Source organism: Danio rerio, chromosome 13 (genome assembly GCF_052040795.2).
Source record: "Danio rerio strain M-AB ecotype USA chromosome 13, GRCz13ab, whole genome shotgun sequence".
Taxonomy (NCBI): Eukaryota; Metazoa; Chordata; class Actinopteri; order Cypriniformes; family Danionidae; genus Danio; species Danio rerio.
In genome coordinates this window covers 26,558,235-26,584,498 of record NC_141033.1, presented here as the reverse complement: position 1 = coordinate 26,584,498, position 26,264 = coordinate 26,558,235, and the positions used below count along the sequence as shown (strand labels likewise).

The following is a 26,264-nucleotide window of genomic DNA, read 5'->3' as shown; positions in this document are numbered from 1 at the left end:
GTCTTCAGTAATGATAGATAACATAATCGAATTCTGCCACATGTTTCTGAGGTCTAAGTATCATCCCAACCATCTCTGCCATTTAACTCAATGAGAACGGTCTGTTAGCGACGACTGCTGCCATTCTATTGTGGGATGTGACTGACATCTAAATGGAAAAATAACCCTTTTTTTTTTTTTTTTGTATTTTGAGAGGAAAAAGCTTGTGCTTGTGAAATCGTTTAAAGCAGACCATTACTGAATGGATCCATTTGGCAAATATCCTCATATATTATCATTTGGCGAATGTCTTCTTTGACAGATTCACCTGGCTTGTAATCAACTAAAGATGTCTAGCCAGCTCCTTTCAGGTTCTTCTGGGCAACAGTGATTTATAATGTAATAATGGGCAACAGTGCATCGGGGGGTTTTGTCTTGGCTGAAAGAGACGATTCAGAAAAACAAGAGTATTTCATTCATTTTTAAAAAGTTAAATAAAAATTAGTTTTTTATTTAATTTTATTTAAATTCGTTAAATAAAAAAAAGATTTAGTAAACCTTTGTTCTTTATGTTGCACTGTGGAGATTTGTGTCTTTGGGGATTCACTTACTAGATATGTGCAGAAATTCAGTAATATGATATACTCACCGGCCACTTTATTGAGTTCACCTGTCCAGTTGCTCCTTAATGGACATTTCTAATCAGCCAATCACATGGCAGCAACTCAAAGCATTTAGGCATGTAGAGGTGGTCAAGACGATCTGCTGCAGTTCAAACCGAGAATAAGAATGGGGAAGAAAGATGATTTAAGTCACTTTGAACGTGGCATGGTTGTTGGTTCCATACAGGCTGGTTTAAGTATTTCAAAAACTGCTGATCTACTGGGATTTTCACACACCATTTCTAGGGTTTATAGAGAATGGTCTGAAAAAGAGAAAATATTTAGTGATCGGCAGTTCTGTGGGCACAAATGCCTTGATGCCAGAGGTCAGAGGAGAATGGCCAGACTGGTTCAAGCTGATAAAAAGGCAACAGTAACTCAAAGAACCACTCGTTGCAGAAGAGCATCTCTGAAGGCACATGTCGAACCTTAAGGCAGATGGGCTACAGCAGCAGAAGACCACACTTGGTGCCACTCCTGTCAGCTAAGAACAGGAAACTAAGGCTTTAATTCTTACAGCCTCACCAAAATTGGACAATAGAAGATTAAACAACGTTGCCTGGTCTTGATTTCTGTTGGGACTTCCAGACAGTAGTGTCAGTATTTGGCATCAAACCTGCCTTGTATCAACAGTTCAGGCTCGTGGTGGTGGTGGTGGTGTAATGGTGTGGGGGATATTTTCTTGGCACACTTTGGGCCCATTAGTACCAATTGAGCATCGTGTCTACACCACGGCCTACCTGAGTATTGTTGCTGACCATGTCTATCCTTTTATGACCACAGTGTATTCATCTTCTGATGGCTACTTCCAGCAGGATAACACACCATGTTATCAAGCGCGAATCATCTCAGACTGGTTTCTTGAACTTTTCAGTTTCCAGATCTTAATCCAATAGAGCACCTTCGGGATGTTGTGGAATGGAAGATTCACATCATGGATGTGCAGCTGACAAATCTGCAGCAACTGCGATGCTATCATGTCAATATGGACCAAAATCTCTGAGGAATATCTCTAGTACCTTGTCGATTCTTTGCCTTGAAGGATTAAGGCAGTTCTGAATGCAAAATGGGGTTCAACCCGGTACTAGTAAGGTCTACCAGTCAGTATTTTTTTTTTTTTTTTTGTGAACCACAGCCATACCACTCTGCAGCCCAAGACTGGTTACTCATTGAAGCTAAGCAGGGCTGAGCCTGGTCAGTCCCTAGATGGGAGACCACATGGAAAAACTAGGTTGCTGTTGGAAGTGGTGTTAGAGAGACCAGCAGGGGGTGCTCTACCTGTGCTCTGTGTGAGTCCTCATGCCCCAGTAAATGTAAAGGGGACACTATACTGTAAGTGGCTCCCGTCTGTCGGATGAGTGGATGCTGCACACTGGAGGTGGTGTGGAGAGACCCCCCTCATGATTGTAAAGTGTTTTGGATGTATAATCATACACAATAAATGCACTATATAAATACACATTACATTACAAGTGTGTGTGTGTGTGTGTGTGTGTGTGTGTGCGTGTTATTTATATATATATATATATATATATATATATATATATATATATATATATATATATATATATATATATATATATATATATATATTTATATTTATATATATATATTTTTTATTATTATTTTTATTTTACCCCAGTATATTCAATGGAGCTTCTACGCTAGCCTGCTGATTCTAATGGGTGCATGCAAGTAAATGGCTTTTTGTCTCGTTTTACACTTGATCAACTAAATGAATGCCAAAGTCTATTTATTTGAATTTAATTAAATGACATTACAACATCGATGCTATAAAAGGAATTGTATAAAATGGAAAAAAAAACTCACAATAACAGGCCAAGCTTACAGTTTGTCACTTCCCCAAAATGGATTAACACTTTTTTGACATCGAGTTTCTCATCAAATCTCCTGACCAATCACATGCTCTGTAGTATCTGATATATTCGGCCCCCTCAAGACTCTTCTCATTTGCTTTTTATTTGAGCCCAACCACTTGCAATGTTATTGCTGTGATTTAAAACAAAGCTCTATTGGTGGTTTTATTTCTAAGGAGTTGAAATTATGTCACATATCAAGCAAAAATGTGCATTTCAAAGCACCTCACAGAATCGTTGTACTTTATATTTACTCTGTTATTCTGGTCATTTTTATACAATGAAGCAATACACAATTATTTATTTTACCTGTTGAAGTAACCATTTTTACAGCTTATGCTAATATTGTGGAAAACTAAGAAAAAACTAAGAAACCAAGTTGTTCACATGGAAACTACCCACATGTATGTTAAAGTAATCAATCCACAGTATTTGATTAATGTGCACAATGGGTCAAATGAGTCTTTCTTATGGAAAAACACATTGTTTTGACATTTGCGCTGGTCCAGATGTCTCTTTTACTCTCATTGAGTGTCTGTTTTTCACATTTTTCAGGGAAGGTTCGGTGGCAGGACTATGACCAGGATCTATATGTTGGAGCGACTGTGGTGCGTCCAGGGCAGGATCCCTACGCCAGAAACAAGTTCAACCAGGTGGAGAGTGACAAACTCCGAATGGACCGCAACATCCCGGACACTAGACATGACCAGTAAGACTCAGCTCTCAGCTTTCAGCTCCAGTTTCTTTTTAACACTTATTCTTGTTCAGTTTACTTCAGCTCACAACACTTCTTGAATGCTTGTATTTACATTGCATGTAATTAATTTGATTTGGTGACAAGAACGCAATTGGTTTGCATTGACACATGATATGTTTTAGTTGGTTTGGGATTTTTAGTTTTTCTTATGCGTTGTTTGGATCTTGGTGAGCGTAAAAGTTGAAATTTAGTACTTCATTATGGTTTGAGGCAGATGAGAGATGTTTATATTTAGTTGCGTTTTTAACAATTTGTGAAATGGAGGTCTTGGGTTGCATTTAAGGCAAATGTTGTTGTTTGCTACAGTACAAAATATAATGCTATGGAATATTACAATTTAAGATAAAAAATCTTCCATTGTAATACATTTCAAAATGTAATTAGTCCAGTGATGGCAATGCTGAATTTTTAGAGTAAAGTCTTCAGTGTCACATGATGCTTGCAAAATTATTTTAATATGCTGATTTGAAGCTCGAGAAGCAGTTGTGATGTTTGTTTGTTTGTTTGTTTGTTTGTGGAAAATTAGATTACAATTTATTTTTTGATAAACAATAAAAAAAATAGATAAATTGAAATAGATAAAAAATTCTATTTTAAATAAACATCAACGTTTATTTGAAATAGAAATCTTTTTATAAAATTAAAATGAGTTTGTAGAATGATAGCGTTTGCCTATGTACAATATTATTTACAGCATGGTTTTAGATGGTTAGCTGTAAGTGATTTCCAGTTCTATGCATTTCAGGAGAGTTTTAGTTTGTGACACTTTTTACAGATGAAAGATCTTCATTTTAAAATAAAGATTCTCTCTTATGTAAGCATTAGACATGGGCTACTTTGCGCAAAATCTAATTAAAAAATGATTCTATGTTAATCACATTAAAGCACAACTATTAATGGAGCATTTGCTCTGCCACTATATGACTTCTCCATTCATCTGCAATAGCTACTTTATTATGTACTGTGGTGTGATTTACATCAGAGAATAGTGAAGAACAGTGTCTTTGTGATTCAGACAAAATGAATATGCTAAATTACTGAACTGTTAAAATGAAACCTGTTGAAGTAAAAGAATCTTTAGTTGAGATTTCAAATCAGAGAATCATGATAATATTACAATATTGCATTTACATTATTATAAAAATGTATTGTGCTTAAATTGGCATCTTAGACACTAAAGAATATTTAAATATTATTAAAATAAAATTAAAATACTTCTTAAATATTAATAATGCTTTAACGATATTCATTCATTTATTAATTTTCTTTTCGGCTTAGTCCCTATTCTGGGGTCGCCACAGCGAAATGAACCACCAACTTATCCAGCATATGTTTTACGCAGCAGATGCCCTAACAGCTGCAACCCATCAATGGGAAACACCCTTACACTCTCATTCATACTCATGCACTATGGACAATTTTAGCTCACCCAATTCACTTGTACCGCATGTCTTTGGACTTGTGGGGGGAAACTAGAGCACCCGAAAGAAACGCACTAGAACACATGGAGAACAAGCAAATTCCACACAGATACGCCAGCGACCCTCTTGCTGTGAGGTGACAGCACTACCTACTGCGCCACCGCATCGCCTACTTTACTACTAAACATGTTTTGATCAAATATATGAATACAGCTTTGGTGAACAAAAGAGATTTCAAAAACTTTACAGAAGACCCACATGATTGACTGAAATTTGAACATTTTTATAACTTGTGTTGTATATAATATATTTTTCACATTTAAAAAGAATAAAAACTGGACCGAAGTTATAGATCTTGTTAAAAGAAAACTTCAGCAAGGGTCAGATGTTTAACTCTGAAAGGCATTGTCGAGGTGCAAATGTGGGTGTTCATGTATTCCTCTAACATCAAAAAATAACCCAAGTAAGAAAAACAAGCCTGTATGATAAAAAGACTGCAGAGGAAGTTCAGCTAAAGAGAATACAGTACAAATAAATAATTATTTCAAAAGATGACTACAAAAAAATAAAAGGAAAAGATGCAAAATAAAACTTAACCAATGTCCAAATGTGGTGTTTTAATTAGCATTCATTTCAATTCATCTTTATTTGTATAGCACTTTTACAATGTAGATTGTTTCAAAGCAGCTCTACATAGATTAAAGTGATTAAAACAGCATAGTTCAGTTCAGTTTAGAATAGCTCAGTTCAATGCGTTTTAATATTCACTGCTGGGAGTCCAAACACTGAAGAGTAATCCATCGATGCGCAGCTCTACAAGTCAGGAACCATAAAAGCCAGTGGCGAGGAAAAAAAACTTCACCAGTGGGCGAAAGTAAAGGGAAAAAAAAAAACCTCAGGAGAAACCTGTCTGTTACCGTGACCATTTCTTATATGGCACAATGTTTTTGGAGAGACGCAGTCTAGGCCAGAGGCTAAAAATGCTGGAAGTCAGCGAAGACTTTGCGTTCCCTGGAGTCTCACAGGAATCAGTCTCAGGCTCTCTACTCCTCTGACCACCACAGCAGCTGCTACGGCCTGGTCCAGGAATGTGGAAACCTTGGGATCATCTCTTCACAGGTCTTTGATCACTTTAGTGGCGCTGCATAATCTCTGGGGGCCTCGGGATGAGTATCCCCAGGTGGAAAACGTTCACAACATCTTATTCAAAAACAATGAATTACTATTTTATTATAATGTCCAGTTATTTCCATTTTTTTATCTTCAGCAAATACAACATTCATTGAGGAGTAAAATCATTTCCCCCTGTGAGAACTGTCAGCTTTAAACAGGAACCTGTGACTGTAACAGCAGATGAGATTCATAACAACACTCAGTAGCATTTACTGCATATGAGGTCAATCTTATTCTCCATTTAAACTACTCATTTACTTTCCACCTCCACGTTTACCGCTCTGCTCTCGCACAACCTGATGATCCAGTATTGTCAGTCTTACCTTGACATCCCTGAGAGCCATTTAAGACAGTCTGCTACTACGCCACCTCAAGGAGAGCCTGACGTTTTGAAAGACTCGCAGATTCACTGAGGAAGTGCTTTTGACGCATTTCTCTATCGCTGTGCTTTGTAAGCATCTTTCGTCAGCTGACAGGCCTGCCTTTATGGCAATCTGAAATTAATTTAGCTCGTTAGTTTGATTGACTTTATCATAGAGAAGCAGAGAGAGAGAGACAGTTCTTGACTGTTTTATAATGTTGTAAAACGCATATAAATCAGATGTATTAGGAAATGGAGAAACGTTTCAGCTTTAAAGTGCTCATTCAAAGCAGTTTAATTGAACTACAGAACAAAATGATTGTTTAAAAATGTTCAGATGCTAAAGTTTGTGTGGAAACTGTGATAAATGGGTTAAGAATTGTTATTTAAGAATTATTTTTTTAATTTTAATTTTTTGTTCCTAATGTCACAAATCAGTACTGACTGTGAATATAAAAAATAAGGTCTGCCACAAAAATCACACCTACTCTACACTCAGAAAAAAAAAATGCTGGGTTGTTATAACCTAATGTTGGGTCAAATAAACCCCAAAGAATAAAAAAGTATGGCTGCGCATGAAACTGCCTACTACTCAGTAGGTACTGCATTTGAATTTAAATGTAACTGTTAGAAAGTACGCTCTTTGCAGTATGGATGTTAGTAGTATGAATGGAACTCGAATATACTACATCCATCAATTTGTCATGGTCACTCGACCTACCCGCGTGAGTTGGGTTGCTTTAATCCCATTCATTGGTGTACTTCTTGCATACTGATTTTCAAATTCTATGAATTCGGACATAGGCATGGGACGATAACTGTTTACAAGGTATACCGCGGTTTGGAAAAGTCAAGGTTTTAAAACCACCTACATTTTCTGTAATACCGTTCCTAAGGTATATGTAAGATTTTTTTATTTCCTTTTTTTTTTTTTTTTTTTTTTTTTGGACAAAAATATATCCAGCAGAAAATATATCCAAAGATGCCGTTTTAAATTGTAATCAATGTTTCTGAAACAAATGAAGACAGCAGAAGTCAATGATTGTTTTGAATTATATAGGCTGACATGTTTACTGCTCCAAAACATCCCAAATCTTTCAAAAAATATAATATTTTGCTTTCAAAGGGGAAAAAAGTTTTAGTTTGTACCTGGACATTTAAAAAGAACATATTTTAGAGCAATGAGCACAATACCACGATACTTGTATCCAAGGTTATCATATTGTTTATTTTAATACCCACAAATGGCATTTGCATTACAGCAAGTTGTCTTCATAGGGCCAGAACGTTTATAGGATTAAATTAAATATTCATTAGATTTTTTGGTTACGTGTTTGAATTATGTGACTCTCTAAAATGGGTACCTAATATATTTATAATGATCAATAGGGGTGTAAAAATTAACTAAGCTGATGATATTTTTCCACGTTGTTGTTGTGTGAATGTGTTTCAATGTGGGCCAGCAGTTTTGTAGTGTAAAAAATAATTTATTTATTTATGACAGGGTTATTGTGCAGCCTTCAAAATATTTGTATATAATATATAGTAATATGAAAACAATAATTTTAGGAAAAGTCACCAAACTTCAAAAAAAAAAAAAAAAACATTTAGATTTTTTTTTTTTTGCTGTTAAAAAAATGCCTGTGTCATTTTGAACTCGCATGTCAAAAAGGAGGATTAAAGGAAAATTAGTTTTTAGGCTATTCCTGTGCATTTCTCAGTGAAATTAAAATATTACAAAACTAAATTGAAGTTGTAATAAATACGAAGAGTAAGAAATGAAATAAATGGAAAAATATATATTTAAACAGAATCTCTTGATGTGAACAAAGGCATTTTGTGATCTTTCTATTTAAAATTCAAACAAAGATGCAGTAACCATGCAGCACGAGCAATTTTAATTCTAAATTAGACTGTATATTAAAAAAACTGTAGATTTTTTTTTTTTTTTAAACTACACTCAAAAAAATGATTTGTTGGACTTACATAAAAAAAGAGTGTCAAGTGGTTCCACGTAACTGTGTTGAGTAGTTTCTACAAGTAACAATATAGTTGAATAAACTAAAGAAATTCAGGTAAAGTTTACAAAATATTCCTTAGTACCTACAACCCAATTTAGATGTGTCATTATTACATTTTAGTTATATGTATATTTTACTTAGTAATGTTATGTAAAAATTATGAACTTTCAATATGTAAGGTGAACACTTTCTTTTCTTTTTTTTATTCACTTTTAAAGTATGTGCTCTACAAGTGTAAAACCTAAATAATCAAACATTTTTAGAAACAAAATGAATTTATTTTTTTGCAAGGTTTTGCAACATACAACACCTAAAATCCATAAAACAATTTCAATTTCACAGGTCCTTTGAAACAAATACACAAAAACAAAGGATTTACAGTAAACATTTACAAGGTCTTTCAAAGTGTAACTGGCTTTAAGAATTTGAAATAATCTTAATTTGAAAAATTAAATACATGGAATGTTAAAATACTGCTAAACTCTATTTCTGATCTTTACAAAGAATAGTTAGAGTAACATTCAAACTGGCCTCGATTTTTGTAAACATCCACAAACAGTTGAAATAGCAGTTTGAAGAGGATTTTTTTTAAAACACTTTGGTCAATAGTGAACATTCTTACAATGTGCTACTTCCTTCAAATATTGTAATAAGAATTTTCAAAAGAAAATGTGTAAGGACATTTTATTTCAATACTGTCATGAAATGCAACATTGCTGATATTTTAAAATGTTTAAGCGATTGTTAAAATATACAACTGGCCTCTTTATGACAACCCCCACCAAAATAACATTTAGTTTCAAAAAGACAGAAAAAAACACGAAAAAAAAAAAGTTTATTATTGACCAAAATGTTATTTTACTATATGCAACTGCAAATAATACATTTTACTTGGAAAAAGAAAAGCAAAGTTTAAGGCAGGCAGCATGACACAAACTGCTACAGGGTTCGATTTTGGATATCTGAAATCGTTCGAGCCATTAGTAAAGAAAAGATTAAAACTGACCTCTAATCTTTGTAAATAACCAAACCATTTAGCCATTTAAAGTTGCAGAACTTCATTTAAAACTTTGGTGCCATCAACAAAGATAACATCACTTTAATTTTAAAACCATAAAACAATTTAAATGTCACAAAAAAGCTTCTTCCTCTATTTCTTTCATTTGTCCAGAATGATGTACTGATTCAGCCAAGTTTGCTCTTGAGTTCTTCAAGTCCCAGCAACACTTTCTGGAAAAACTCAGGTGTATTTCAGGTCTGAAGGATAACTGAAACTCAAGCTGTATATTACTCCCAAAAGAAGAGCACAAGCCTTGGTGACATCGCCAAGGTTCTGAAGCACTTTTACTCCCTCAACAATCAGTCCAACACCTGATGGTGGGTCACAGGCTTCTGCACCTTCAGGTCTAACGATGTAGATTATAAATGAGAGTATTGGCCATGTCTCTCTCTCAAGAGTTTTCAAAGCCTGTGTCCTATAAAACACAAAAACAGTACCACTGTAAAGTCAGTTTTATTCCATCAAAAATACAGATTGTGAATTTTGTATCAACTGTCCATTCCTCAATCTTTTACATAACGCACCTGCAGTGACTTACAAAACAACTTTACTGTGTTTGTTAGGGTTAGTCTGTACTTTTGATAACCCCAAGTTAAATATACTTTGTGTATTGATATTCCTTGATTATATTATGTGAATTTATGTGGTGGCATTTTAAACATTCAGTGCTTGAAAACACTTACAGTATACTCCTTCATGAGGTTTTCATAATCTTCATTAAGATACACAGAAAATGCTCAGAGAATGCAAGCTCTCCATCATTCTGTAGAAGAGACATTAAGTATAAACAATGAAAAAACACCATACTAAAGTGGAAATTATTTACAAGCATCATGAAATACAGTTAACAAACCTCATCAATGGTAGCCATCACTTTCCAAATATTATGCCCTGCAATTCATAAAGATAAAGTTGGTTTTAAACTTGGATATAAAGACATTATATTATTAAGGAGAATTTCAGCAAAAGTATTCTTTGCAAATTCTAAATAGGGAAATTATATTAGCAGCAAATGACTATCAAAGTACAACATTGTTCAGATTGAATTAGACCTGTGTTAATGTTGTTTAGAAGTCATACATGCATGATAATTCTGATCGAATATTCAATGTAACATGGTAAACAATATAGAGACTGCTAAATGATCGAATGTGCGAATATAAAACCAATGTTATCTCTATCTGCAATTCCTATAGAGGTAAAGTTGGTTTTATATTCGCACATTTGTTCATTTAGCAGTCTCTATATTGTTCACCATGTTACATTGAATATTCGAACAGAATTAGCATGGGAGTATGACTTGAAAACAACACTAGCACTATTTATTTGACTGTGAACAATTTTGTACTTTGATAGAAATTTACTGCTAATATGATTTTGCTATTTAGAGTTTGCAAATAATACTTTTATGAAATTATATTATTAAGGGGAAAGTCCGAATGTGCGAATATAAAGCCAACTTTACCTCTATGCAATTCCTCCTTCTCTACAGGAGATGCTGGCCAGCTTGCTGGAGTAAGTATCCAGTTTTGACATGTTTGAATTAGTGGGACAGAAGTGATTCAACTGAATTCAGCAGCAATCTGTAGATTTAAGACACAAGATTATAGTAAAGATAGCTTTCATACAAGGCACTGTATCACTGTTTTTTAGGTGGTTATGCATGTTACCAAAATATTTCTGACTCTATATTGCTGCAAGAACACACATGGCATTTGAACTTGGCTAGTGTTACATTTGGATGTAACCCAGTGTTCTTATTTGCTTGGATAGAGGTAAAGTTGGTTTTATATTTGCACATTCAGACTTAATAATAAAATTTCATAAAAGTATTATTTGCAAACCCTAAATAGTGAAATCATATTTGCAGCCAATGACTATCAAAGTACAACATTTTTCACAGTCAAATAAACAGTGTTAATTTTGTTTTCAAGTTATACTTGCATGGTAATTCTGATCAAATAACTCAAAGTAAAATGGTAAACAATAGAGACTTCTAAATGACCGAATGTGCAAATATAAAACCAACTTTACCTCTATCTACAATTAAGATGGCTGTGTAGCACATTCCGTGTTTTAAATCTACAGAGAAACTCGGAATAAGTGCATAAAACACAACTATAATATCTATGCTCTAATCTAGTCGTGACAGTTATTTTGCAGTCTTTGCACTGCCAAATGCTTTCCTTGAGAAACACGAGTCAGTATAGCTAGCTAAAAATGCTAAAGCTCAAAAGACTCTGAAATACACTGAAAACATAAAATAACATCATTCTGTGAACACTTTTCCTAGCGATATTTAAAAGTAAAGAGTTATAAAATACTCTTACCTGAAAAAGCCACCATCTTCTCCTCCTCAATGTGCTTTGCACGTTCGTCTGCCTTCTGTTCTGTTCCGGTGCTCCACCCATAGGTAAGCTACGGTATCCGCAAATATCCAAACTTAAGAGGGTTTTGCGATTTACTCCACAATGTTAAGTTGTCCAGTCAAACCCTTATTAGGTAAAGCCTACAGTACTCAATTTGTAGAAATAACATAGTTAACTTGTGTAAATTGAATTACTTTTATGTTTTATGTAACGTGAACAAGGATGGGTATAGTAAAACTAACAATAGGGAAAGTTAATTTTTTTGATATACAAATCTGAAGAACACAGCAGATGAGCTGAATGAGATGCAGATTTAGATTTGTGTAGCAGGCACATGTAAACAGTATTGACTAATGTTTCCTGGGTTACTGCATAGGAAAAAAAGCAGTTCTGCACTTACGAACAGCACTTTACTACGTCATTAAGAAAGATGAACAGAAACTACTACATAAACCTTTCTAAAGACAGTCAGTTCCTCTCAGAGACTCATTTGTATCAAGTCTTACTCCAGTTGTATCATGATTTAAATCGCCACGTATTTAAATTATATTGTAGAAAGATGGCCAATTCTATTGTTGGTTTTGTACAGTTACCTTTTGGATGTCTTAACTGTCACATTTGACTGATTTTGTGTCCTAAACAGTGAAAAGGCTTGTCAAGTGTTCTGGAAAAAAAAGAACAAGAAGAAATACTGAATTTTTGAATTACAGTATAAAAGATTGGTTGTTTAATTTTGTAAAATGGCCATGTCAAATTTTAATTAATTACATAAAGAAATCTTAGTTACATAAAACCTAAAAAATAAAATAAAATAACCTTCAACAAGCCTAGTTACATAAAGCAATGCAAAAACCCGTTAGTAGATTGGTAATTATCAAAAATAAGCAACTAAAAAGCAACACCAAGCTTAGTGCCTGTTTTTTTTTTTACACAAACCGGTGTTCTTTTAGTTGAACATGGCTTAACTCTAAAGTTTCAAAGGGCATCAAGATCTTTAGAAATGTTATCTTGTCCCCAGGACATAACATCATTAGCGCTGCACTTAGCTGAGATCACATCGATTGCATGAGAAAAGGTGCTTTCCATCCAACACTCGTGTTACTGCTGTGTTATAATGACCAGATGCAACTGCTTTTGTTGTGATTCAGATGCAGATCTCATCTCTTCACTAAAGCACTCGAGCGTCTTCACATGAAGCACGTTTCTCTCATGACAGAGGGCTGATGTAAACACTATAGGGGGCCTGCTCGTGCTTAAATGAACATAAATTGGTCCCACAGCCAGCCGCTGTCTGAGAAAGAGCTGTTGCGAACAGTATGATGAATTAGTGATCTTTATTTAACTACGTGATGTTAGGCAGAAACGGATAACTCTGGATATTTCCAGGATGAAGTTTGCAAAACCCTGGCAGTTCTTCAAAGTTTTTAAGAATGTTGGGTTCTGTCAAATCTAAGGGAAAATGAATTTCGATTAATCTGAAACATTCATTCGTTTTCTTTTTGGCTTAGTCCTTTTATTAATCAGTAGCCACTACAGCGGAATGAACTGGCAACTTATTCAGGATAGGTTTTACGCAGCGGATGCCCTTCCAGCTGCAACCCAACACTGGGAAATACCCATACACTCTATGGACAATTTAGCTTATTCAATTTACCTACAGTAAAGCGCATGTCTTTGGACTGTTGAGAAAACCGGAGGACCTGGCGAAAACCCACACAAACAAGGGGAGAACATGCAACCTCCACACATAAATGCCAACTGACCCAGCTGGGGCTCGAACCAGTGAACCAATTTTTAAAAAAATTGTGCAAAGCTTGGCTTTGTGCTTCAGAGCACTTTCTATTAAAATAATGGTTTAGGTTTTTGTTTTGTTTTATTTAGGATTACCTGTGGCCTCTTTACATTTACAGTACATCTGACTGAAATGATAAAATGTGCTCTTATACACTTAAGGTTTTTTCCCCCTCAATGCAATTTTTAGGCTGTGGCGTAGGGCTGCACGATATTTGAAAAATATGACATTTCGATATTTAGTTTTTTTTTGTGATTTATATCATGTATATAAATCACATATATAGATTTGACCAGATGAATTGAACAGCTCTATTTGGAAATATTTCATTTATATAGCTAGATGATCAAATCTTTTTTATGCAGTGTGTTTACATAAATTTATAATAAATTACAAGTGTATATAAATACAACAGAGCAAAGATAAAAGTTGAATAAGTAGCAATGCTTTATGGTTTTCTCATTATTGACATACAGAAATTGAGCAATCAAGCAAAAAATAACATTTCATTTATTCATTTTCATTTCGGCTTAGTCCCTTAATTAACCAGGGGTCGCCACTGCGGAATGAACCGTTAACTTATCTAGCATATGTTTTACGCAGCTGATGCTCTTCCAGCTGCAACCCAACACTAGGAAATACCTACTGTATACACTCTTGCATTCACACACACACATACACAGCCAATTTAGCTGATTCAATTCACCTATAGCGCATGTCTTTGGACTGTGGAGGAAATCGGAGCATGCTTAGAAAACCTGCGCAAACACGGGGAGAACATGCAAACTCCACACAGAAATGCCAACTGATCCAGCTGCGGCTCGAACCAGCGACCTTCTTGCTGTGAGGGGATCGTGCTACCCTTTGCACCACCGTGACGCCAAATAACTTGGTCATCATTGTATAAATTGTTTCAAAATAATATTTATTATATTTTCATCTTTAATAATTTAATCCTGTGATGTGAATATTGCCGATACACTCAATAAAATATTGATGCTCAATTGATATATTGTGCAACTATACTGTAGCATTAAAAGCAAGGCGTGAGATATTTTCCAGGAAATATAGTATTGAGGTATTAATAATACATATGCAGATCATTTCTGTGTGCTCCAGCCTGCAAACACAAATTAATTTGTGTAGATGTTGTTTTTATTTTTTGAAAGTCTTAGATTTTCACGCCCTTTCATGCACCTTTTTTTGCTTGATTGATTTATGGTTTGCTTAACTATGCCTTTTAACTATGTTTTTTTGCACTTATATAGTTGTAAACATGACATTCATTGGTCTAATTAAAGGGTTTATGGAGGAAAGGGAGCGTTCGCTGTCCTAGTCTGTGGTCTTGTCATAGACGTGCAGGGTTGGAGGTCCAGACACTTTAGCTGTCTTTCTCCATTGTTTTCCACCAAAGGCCTGAAGTGTGGGTCTGGACTCTCAGGACCGGCTGATTTACTGCTGACAGACAGGAAGACTTGTCAAGAGGAGGGCAGCTCTCGTGTCAGTTCCCTTCTCAACATAAACAGGCTGCTAGGAAGATGCTGCCCTCTTAGGAAATTACCCTCTCATCACACATGCACAGGCCCGGCCCTTGATAAAAAAATGTTTAAAAATAGAACCATGCAATATTTTGAGCAGAAAAGTGTGTGGTGTGGATTGTGTTTGCAGGAAGGAATGGTCATTGCTGGCGTGACTGTGTTGTTTATGCTGTATTGCAGCGTGTCACTCTGACACTTCATGTTCCTGACCTCAAAGTGTCCGTTTCCTACCTGGAGATTTAAGATGTCGATGTTTGTTGCTATTTAAAGTTCCAGATCATTATTTTCCAGGAATTCAAAGTAGCCTCTTACCTCTGGATTGTTATTTAAATAAATCCAGTGACTTTTTACCATTTACACAGGTCATGTGTCATTGCTGTTTTTAGATGTTTTGTTATTTTCTATTTTAACACACTCTAGTCTAGATCAGTGGTTCCCAAAATGGGGGTCTCGGGACAATGACAGGGGGTCACTTGGTGATTTCCAAAAGTCTAATAAATTTTATTTAACTTTAAGAATTAACATATTTTATCCATAACCCACAGAAGATTAAAATAGTAGTTTTTAATAGTTAAAAAAAACAACATGCAAATGAAAAGCCATCAGCCTTTAAATCGTTTTTTTTCATAGGATTTGTGTGTTTACTTTAGATTAACACAGCAATATCGTCAGCTCCAGCAGATTGATTTTATAGCATCATTTTAAACTTTGACACCTTTATGGCAATCAAATACATTAAAAATAATAAATACAGGCCACAACTGAACATTAAGGATGATTTCTGACTGGTGTTCTCCAAAATGAAACCAAGAATACACTTGTGCTGAAAACTAGGGATGGGTACCTAAACTCGGTACTTTATCTGTATCTGTGCTACATTTATAAAAGACAGAAGTATCGATAAGCTCTGACGTTAATTTTTTGCTATCGGTACTGGAGAATTATTGCTGAATAAACATTACAGTAGCATAATTTAACTGACCAACCTTTTTTAATAAGCAATATTTGATATTCGTCTGCACAGTTGGCAATCTCACAAGAGAAATGCTTATGTTTCTGACGAGCGCATCAAGTATAAAAGCCTTCAGTTTTCGGCTGTGCACGTGCACTCAGTGGAGGCTTGCGCTAAGCGCACACAAATAGCTTGCCACACAGACTTGTGAACGCCAAGTGAACCAAACAGGTTGTAATTTGTTCAAGTGAAACATAAACACACATTGCTTTGCATCTTATTAACACAAAAAAAACTTTAAATTGCAGTCTGGACCACCCGTTTAAGCTAATGGCAGAGAAGTGTATTATGGCCCGTTTCCACTAAGTGGTACAGTGCAGTACAGTATGGTTTGGTACGGGTCACCTTTCTCAGGCTTGTCTCTCCACTGCCAAAGGGTACCAATGGTATCCTTTTGTTGGGTGTGGTGTTAGACAGAAAGTTTCAGTCAACTGAGAAGCAGTTCCTGCTAAACAAATGCTTTATATACATAAATATTTTATACGTATATACGTATAAATAAATGTTATATGCTAACCTTTCTATGAACAAGATTTGATAATAGCTGCAAATCCATGATAATGCAAAATAGCCTACAGTAACATCTGTGATTTATATAAAAATAAATAAATAAAATAAATAAATTGTTTATTAACACATACAGACCTTTACAGTCTCTAAAATGTTACCAGTTACAAATAAAAAAATACCCATAACTTACATTTAGACCTTATTTGGGTTCATAAATGATACAAAACCTATACAGTCAGTATAAACCATTCATCTTTATTCTTCAACAGTACATGTAAAGTTAACATCTTGTTAAAAAGAAATTGTGTCGTTCCGAGTTCAAAACAGTCTAAAAGGGAATAATAATTATTAAACATGGCTGTTTGTTCATGCTTTAGGTAGCTGAAAGAATCATTTGCTCCTTTGTTTTTTCTGCCTTCTCTGTTTTTCGCGCTTCAATCTCACGTTTGTCTGTTTCTGAAAGGATCGGTTGTCAGAAGCACTTCAATAATCACACGGACTTTATTATCATCAGCTCAAGAAGTTCGTTATTTCAAATATTGAAGTGTAGCAAGCGATAGCAAGCTCTCTAAAGAAAGTGATTCCGCTCGTGATTTAAACGACCTCGTACACAACAACAGGACAACAGATTTACCTTGGCTTTTTGGCAGTTTATCAAGACAACAACAAGGTTTGTTTAAGCTTGGGGTGACCATGGCTCATTATTATATATATTATATAATGTTATACTCCTATGTATATATAACAGTGTAATGTCTCGGCTGCGTACTAAAAATGGCGCTGCTTTTGTTTTCATTCTCCTGGCTTGTGTGCACACTATAGTGACGTTTTTCTGTAAACCAATAGCGCTCAGCTGCACATCTAGGTCCGCCTTTTATCATGCTAGATACCCTTTGGAGAGGGTACCCAAAAAGTGGTACAGTAGGGTTTACTTTTTGGTACCTTTTGACAGTGGAAATGGCCATAAAAGCGTACTGTACCATGACGTACCAGTCAATGGAAATAGGCTGTTAGAGCTATGAGGAACTCTGCCACACCAGGAGGACTCCTCTTGCAGTCCTTCATTAGCATAGAAGGATTGGTATATAATATTTTCTCAGCTTATAACACTCACCGTCTCTAATGTTCTATTTGAACTTCTCTGTTAAAAGTTTTGGTAAGATTGAATATTCTGCTCTCTGAGAGCAAAGCTTTAATTTATAGTGTTTCAGTAAGCCCAGCAGCCAATATTTGCATCAATAAGCTGGTAATGGCTCTCTGAATGATGTGAACATATGTTTTTTTCTTCTTCTTTTTTTGCATTTCTGTAGACTCTTAGAGCAGCATCTGTTCATCTTTTCTTTCTTCGCTCTTTTGAGCATGACCTTTTTAAAGCCTGTCTGATTTTCAAAATCCTTCTGAAGCGTCTAAGCTCTGGCCTTTTCTTGCAGAAAAACTACTGTGTGTGCGCTTTGGCCTCAGCCTGTTTGGCTTTTGGGAATATCTCTCAGTGCTGCCAGCCGTTGCCACTGGCGGAGCAGTCGTGAAGTCATCGACTCCAGTCTCCATGAGCCACAGAAGCAAACATTGACCCTCTGTTGTATGACTGCCACACAGACGGTGCAATTAAGATGCGTTTCTCATTCTCGCCACCCAGGCCCATTTCCTCACACTGTGTCTGTATTTTTATATCGATCTCATCCCTCCAGGTCTGAAGTTTTATTTGCCTGCACGTTTGTACAATTCCAGTTAAATGTTTGCTCTGCCCTCCTCCTGTGAATGTGCTGTGGTTTTATAGAAGCAAAAAAACGACAACGCCCTTTATACTTTCGACCACATCTTTTTGTATAAATATGTATAGATCCTTACGTGTTATAGATTAAAAATCTGCATGTATATAGGCATAGTTGAATAATAAGAGTTCAGTACATTGAAATAACAAACCATGAACAAACCATTATTTTTTGCCATAGTTTAATGAAAACAGGCAAATTGTAACAAGACAGACTCTGTCGATCCACACGGGAGGATTAATGTGCAGACTTGTGTGATTAATACATGATGTATCTTGTATTAGTTTAACATTTATATTGTGAAATGTGCCATGTATGTTTGTAATGAGGCAACAGACACATGTAAACTGCTAAATATAATGTCCAGTGCACGTTTACACACCATTTCATATCACACAACTCTTACTGAGATTTATCTCAAGCGAAAGGAAGCCATTAACCTTAAAAAAAATCATCTGTTTATCCAGATGTTGCTATTAATTTCTGCAATATATATTAAAGCTTTAAAGTACAACTCTAAATACATCTCTGTTGAGCTATTTTGTTGAGATTAAATTTATTTTGTTCTATGCTTCATGCACAACGCAACTCTGGAGCAAGCACACATACTATTCACATCTAGCCAAGTACATTTCTAATTTTTAGCATTTTAATTAAAGTTACTGTTATGTTAGACTGAATAGCTGATTGCTTAATGAGCAGAAAAATTAAGAAAATTAATTCACAAAAACCTTTACGTTTTAAGAAGAGAGAGATAGAGCATACAGTACTAGAAAGTGGAGAACTCTAGTGTACTGCACATGCAAATTAAGGACGAAGGTGCATTATAATTACAAATTTGCCTTTCAAATGCTGAATAAAACGATTTCTTCATGAAACCAAGAGCATCTTGAGATTCACTGGAATTATGAAACTTTAAGCATCTGTCTGTACAGAGAGTTACCTTATCAGTGGCACAAATGATCTTATTAGAATTTTATTTAGGATTTTTATATAGTGCTAATTATTGTTTTTTTTTTTCACATTTTTTTAGTGTGCAATATTTTCTGTGTGAAATTGGATTTTTAAATCCCAATTATTCAGAGTGGACTCAGATACTTGGCCTCCAAATGTGACGAGGGGGAATTGTGTCGAGTACATAATGGTTGACATGTTTATTCTGGGGCATAGTAATCTCACGTCAGCTGGATGTCTGTTTTAGTCATTGGCAGGAGAGGTTACTGGCATGGATCTCAAACGTTGTTGACTCTGGTTCAGTTGGACGAAGTTCAAATTGCATTGTAAATGGAAGTGTGTTCAAGACCATCACGTGTAACCTAAACTGAGCTGGAACAAGATGTTCGGGTCATATTTTGATATAATTTGCCAAAGACTCCTTTCCTTATTTACGTGTAAGATTGGTAATGATGTAAACATTAAACGCAGGAGCGCTTCCTGTCTTAACACACAAGGTCAAGGGTTCAAACCTATGATTGGCATACATTACTGTTAAATTTGGTGTGTGTGTCTTGTGCTGGTCTGTTGCTCAATTTATTTGATTAAAAATAGTCCAAAATAGAATATTTAGTAATATTTTTCCACTTTTATTGTTTTATAATGTGTTGCTTTTGCGCAAGTTCAAATCTGAATTTTCAATATCATTATTCTATCCTTTAGTGACAAATCATTCTAGTATGATGATTTGGTGCTCAGGACACTTTTATTACTATATCCAGTGTAAAATACTGCATTTTTTTATTAAAAGGGATTTTATGTATGCATAAATCTGTCAAAAACCAACAAATAAGCAAAATAATATTGTTATTTATTTGGCACATATTAAAATAAATGACAAACTCAAATTTGTTGTATACCCAAATTTAAGCCAGCACATTCTCATCTATTTTCATCAGAAGTCATCAATTAAGCCTCATTTATCAGAAATTAGATAGAAGCATAATACTCATACTAGTAGCTTGGATTGTTAAACTGCTGCTAAGAGTGAAGTAACCTACTGCATCTTCTCCATTTCTATAGACTGAAGGTTCTGAGTAACTGCATCACATTCATTAGATTGAATTGATTTTGTTAATCCCAAAGGGGATTTCATATCACAGCAAAGCTCACCATGGAGTGAATAGATGTCAATATTCTTAGAAATTAATATTTATTCATTAATTTTCCTTTGGCTTATTACTAATCAAAAATCGAGTTATTATGATATATTCATAGTAGATATATTTTCAAAATGTCTTTATGGAACATGATCTTTACTTACTATCCTAATGATTTCTGGCATTAAGGGATATCCATAACTTTGACCCACTGATTACGTTTTTGGATATTGGGAAAAATATACCTGTGCAACATAACTGGGTTTTGTAGTCTAGGGTTACATATTTATAATATATATTTAATATTTATTAGTCATTCAATATGACATTAAATACAGTCTAATTGCTGTTGGTCAAGTGACTTTCTTTAATATTCCTTGTAACATTGGGGTTGTTTCATAAAGAGAATGGCAAGCTGGATGGGACGACCCAGATTGAAAAGATATTTTTTACAACAGTAGAGGCAGAGTAACTATAGCGATGATCCCACCCGCTTTAAGCAGTGCTAAACCACTGTTAAAATACAAACAGAGCATACACAACACAGCTGAGAGGTGGCCATAGAAGGTCTTCAACAGAATCTTGCACTGACCAATGTGTCATTTGTGAATGCCATTATGATTCGTCTTACACCCCAACTTGTTTAATTATAAACCAAGGTACTTGAAATGATGTCAATTTCAGACTCGGTCAACCGCATTTTCCTTGGTCTCTATTTATTTCACACAAGTCCACGAAACTCTTTAGAAACTCCACATACTCTCACTCCTTATGATATTTAGCCGACAACTGCTGAGTCATGATGAGATCCAGATGACAGTTTTTGGAGTTATCCTGTAAATCTGACGTGTAAAAGATAAATAACTATGCTAAAAATATTCCTTAAGGAACACCAGTGCTACTACTTGGGGCACAGATATGCATCCTGTTTTCATTAACAATAATGTTAATAGATAATAATATTTTATAATTTTATTACATTAAGCCACCAGAAAGCCCCATTTAATGCTTTTTAGATGACTGAATAGACCACCAAGAATTTAGTAACATACCCAAATGGAAACTGTAAAGAAAAGACCATCTAACTAAAATTTCTGGCATGTTAGATCCTTTAATGGTTTCTACAGTCTTACAATCATTATACACTGAATTAAAATTGGATGTGCGAGAGGATATCCATTACAGTACATATTCAGAAAGGAATGCTCTTTAGTTCTGATGGCCTCTTGTGCTGGAGTGTCAGTTCGTCTGATGTGTTTGATTTGATGCTGTAAATGTGTTTGGTTGACCAGTGTTCCTCTGTGCGGCTCCATGTAAACGTCTCGTCAGTCAGCTTGCCTCCTGGAGAGCTGCTGATGCTGGCGATGACATTATCCTTGTTGTAAGTCTTCTTATCGCTGCCCTTTCACCATCCCTGCGGCGCGTGAGCTGCATTCCCAATGCAGTAAGTCACGTTCAGCATAAAAGACACACAAACCTTCTGCTTAAAATGGCCACGAGACCTTTTTAAAGGTCAGAGCGTTGTAGTTTGTTTGCTGGAATGCCAACATTTTGTATAAAAAAAAAATGAGTTACAGATTGTAGCCTCATTCATGAAACCATAATATTTTGTAATAACCACAGAGTATTTTTTTGCATAACTTTATTTAATGTTATTTTTGCATAACATTACTTTTATGAAAATTGTATTGTTTATTCACATATATTTTTTGTAGTTAAATCTGTATGTTAATGAATCCCACTCATTCATAAATGGCCTGCTCATCCATAATTTGCATTATCCCCACCTTAAAATTTCAACTGCAAAAGTCCAGGAATTTAGTAGAATATTCTGGACTCCGTTCTAAGATCTGTCTCTAGTATATTTCAGAAACGCAGGAAAAAAAATGGACAATATGCCAAACAATAAATATCCAATAATCCTCAATAAACCACTGCATTTGTAGCCACGCAGCTCAAAAAATGGCAAATTTTTTTCTGAAATTGCTCTTGATAGCACATGACAAAGCATTGGTGGCAGTTTTTTTTTTTAGCTGAGGATCTTTGGTTGCTATGATTTAGAATCCATGGCAGTAGCGTATTTCTACACTAAAATTCTGGGTTATTTCAACCTAATTCATGGTGTAATATGAACTAAACCAACTGCTGAGTTAATTTTTTTAAATAAATTTAAAAGACCAAATTTAACCCAATGTTTGGGTTAGTCCACATTTTGTACAATTTGGGTATAAATAACCCAGAATGTCTAAGAGTGCTTTCTCACATGTGGATCGATTCTTTTGTTGCGAAATGGGAATTAAAATTTTTACGATGTTTATTTTTATTCTTGGTGCAGTTTGCTTTTAGACGGCAGAGTTTCTAAACAAATCAAAAGAGCCAAAACGAGTCACGTGCGAGTAAACTGTTCTCAAATTGGTCAGAGTTTCATAGTATATTTTGCAGCTGTCATGCGTCCTTATTTTAATTTATGAGGATGTGCAATAAGACATCATAAGTGAAAAGCTGCACTTTCATTTTGAATGGTGACACCCACAGACATTGTCAACAAATATAAGTTAGAGGTAAGACTTTCTCACACAACCGTTGGCTGGAATTATGCATTATAGACTTTACATTATAGAGAGAAATAACAGATAAACCAAGTTGCAGTTCGGTCTATTTTTCTACTAGATAAACAGCTCTCTTTAATAGTTAACATGCTTTCACTTTCGTATTTGACATGAAACGCATATTTACTGGTAGGAGTGACATCCCGCCCTACTCTTAATTCTCTCTTCATATGGCCGTATACCCCATCACTACAATCAATCCGCTCCAGAGTTCGTTTTAATCGAGCCCAGACCACCTCATTCAGGCGATCTCGGACCGACTGTTTTTGCGTGGATCCAAGCGCAATCGCTGGTTTCACATGTGCCAAATTAACCACACAATTGAACAAATGCACCAGATTCCGAAACAAGTCTCATTATAAAGGTGTGAAAGTACCCTTATAAAGGGATTTTTAAGATTATTGCTGAATATAAAAATGCATTAACTAATAGTATTAACTTCGCTTTTGTTCAGTCGTTAAACAGAAACTATTGACCTTATTCTAAAATGTGGAAGTGCGCCTGTTTTCGCGATTGTCTTAGAACTTCCGATTCAGTCGCCTATGAGAGAAATGACTAGGAATAATAAACGGCAAAAAACTGTCAAACTACCTGCTCTACAAACAAATGTTTGCACGACTACACAGAAAAAAAGAATAATGTAATAAGAAAATATCAGTTTGCAGCATCAAGCAGTAGAACGAGCTGTTTTTAATATCTAAAAATGAATGGAAGTGAATGAGACTGGAAGTCTCGTGCCAAAAAGATTCAAATGGCTGCGCCCGCTAGAGATGCGCGGTTGGCGGTTATAGCCGCGGACTCCGCGGATAAACCGCGGATCGGGCGGATGACGTTACGAAAAAATAATATTTTAATTAAATTCGGGCGGGTGGCAGGCGGTTGTACTGTTTTATATTCATAGCTGGCGCACCAACGAAAAAGCCTACGACTGACTTCACAGAATGGGAGGTGGAATCGGATACATTAATTCTGGATGAAGTGTACAGAAGTATTCCTCTACAAACTTCCGTATAGACGGATCAGCAGAGGAAAACCTACTTTCCTTTTGGGAGAAATAAGGACAGGCATTCCCACGATTACAGAACCTTTCCAAGAGAATTCTATGCATTTCAGCAACAAGTGCTGCGAGCGAGCGCTCCTTCAGTGCAGCAGGGCGCATTATAGTGGCTATGCAGGCACTCCCGTCTGAATCCTGACACTGTAGATGCTATTTTATTCCTGCATTGTGCCAAGAAAAAATCAAACTAGACCTAAGGTCAGGCATATTAAACCAATTAGCCTATGTTATTTAGGCTACAAATATGTTCAATATAAACTTTTGAGTTCGGTCAGCTGATAACTTTACGTTCATATTGGTTTAGCCTATTCTATTCTAGACATGTTGGCCTCGCTTTGACGTTCCGAGGCTAAGGTTATTTTGCCAGAATTTCTTTGTCGCAAATTTAATGGCGTAGTATTTCGTTATGCTTCAAGTTTGAGGGGAATGGGGATGATCCTAAGTCCATGGGTTATTGGGGCACTTGTCATACATGCACTTTAGCTTGGTCAGGTTCGCTCAAAGAGGGATGGCATATCTATTTTTCTAATTTAATTTCTAATTGTGGGGGTGACTGAGCCTACAAGGCTTAGGCACGATATGATGTTTTTATTAAAAAAATTTCAACTGTTTGCCAAAGCATGCGACTATAGCCTATGCCTACATTAAGATATTTATGTTAATATTTTTTTTTTACTGCCTGTTGTTTCTTTTGGCATATAAAATAGGTATTGTCTGATAGAGATATCAATAAAGGATCATCTGTGTCGCAGAACTGTGTTGTTTCCGATTTCTACAAGCTCAATAACATCCACAGCAAAAAATAAAAAATAGTTGAAAAACTGTGCCCATTAATTAGATGTGCAAGGCAAGCAGGTACGTTTTTGGGGTTGCTATGGACAACTACAAATGTAAACATTATTAGGCTATAATGTAAATGACTTATTCTATCTATTTACTAAAAAATTAAGTGAAATAGGCATTTAGTAGTAGGCTAAATAGCAGCATGTTGAAATGATGTGTCAATGCGTTTTCTATTAGGCTACAATAAAAAAAAAGTTACAGTACAGTGCGTTTAATTTAGGCTATTTATTTATTTTTGTCCCTGTGCGCCGATTGGAGACGGAGTTCACTGCTGATATTCTGAGAGCTCGGGTGCTTTTCATTTCTTATTTGTGCATCCTCGTTTCCTTTCCTTGCTTTCTTTCCTCGTGTTTCCACCCCACCGGGATAACGTTACGAGGGAAAGACGCAAGGAAAAGACTGAAGGACCGAGGAATCGAATCAAGTGAAAAGACACGTCCTCGTATCTTTAGCGTCACTTCAAAGCGTCGTCAATTAATGACTTGCACGTTTGGATTAACTGCATGTCTACATTAAAGTCATTCTCTATTCTATAATGATCAATAAAGAAACATTCATTTAATAAAAAAAAAAGGAATAAGCCATTCAAATAAAGAGCCCAATCAGCAGATGGCGGGCGGGTGCGGTTTTAAAAATTGATCAAAAATGTTACTGCGGATGGATGGCGGACGGATGATGAATTTTGTCATGCGGTTGCGGATGAAATAATAGCCCATCCGCGCATCTCTAGCGCCCGCTCGTCGGCGAAGAATAAGGTGAATAGGATTGGAAGTAAGTGTAAAGTGACAGTGACGAGCACTCTTTTATCTAATGCTGTCTTAACTGTTTACAAGTTACAGTTAAACTACCGTTAGTTTACTGTTTTTATTTGCCACACTGGAGATCAATCTTAATCAATTAGGCTATCTGACCAATCAGATCAGAGTAAAAAGGAGTGGTTAATCATATAATTTGTTTAAGGTGCAGTATGCAAGTTTGATACCAAGTGGTTGAACTAGATATTGCATTCCTGGTTCAAAATAAATGCAAGCGCAGGTTGGGACCAAAAGAAGCGAGTCTAACGATCGAGTCTAAAGGCTCATTTAAATAGTGTTTTATATAAAAGCAACGGCACGCGATAGAAGGTATATTTTCCATGTTAAAAGGAGTTTTTGTCCTAACCAACACCTCAAATTGATATATTAGAAATAGCTTCCATTTCTTGCAGCTGAACATCCCCTCAGGTACACCTCACATGCTTTGAGTGTTAATACAAATAATGTGAGTTTGAATGCCATTTTACATTACATGTATTGCCAAACTACTGAAAGCAGTAGCAGATCATCTTAGATCTTGAAAATAAAACGTTTGAAATTAAA

At 35.5% G+C, this 26,264-nt stretch overlaps 2 protein-coding genes and 1 long non-coding RNA gene across 4 annotated transcripts in view; 2 read left to right on the top strand and 1 right to left on the bottom strand.

Moving 5' to 3' along the window:
• Window positions 1-26,264, top strand: part of cog2 (component of oligomeric golgi complex 2) — a 198,537-nt gene that overhangs the window by 52,867 nt on the left and 119,406 nt on the right. The gene's annotated exons all lie outside the window — the stretch shown is intronic.
• The window catches only part of galnt2 (UDP-N-acetyl-alpha-D-galactosamine:polypeptide N-acetylgalactosaminyltransferase 2), a 180,791-nt gene that overhangs the window by 111,326 nt on the left and 43,201 nt on the right, over window positions 1-26,264 (top strand). For both annotated transcript variants that reach the window (NM_001128351.1, XM_087278403.1), the window contains 1 exon segment: window positions 3,074-3,227. In NM_001128351.1, coding sequence (NP_001121823.1) covers window positions 3,074-3,227 — 154 coding nt within the window.
• Window positions 8,508-11,691, bottom strand: LOC147841065 (uncharacterized). The gene is made up of 5 exons (XR_015505942.1): window positions 11,642-11,691; window positions 10,777-10,894; window positions 10,165-10,202; window positions 9,995-10,074; window positions 8,508-9,726 (listed from the first exon to the last, which is right to left on the bottom strand). It is a non-coding gene; the product is annotated as an uncharacterized LOC147841065 (long non-coding RNA).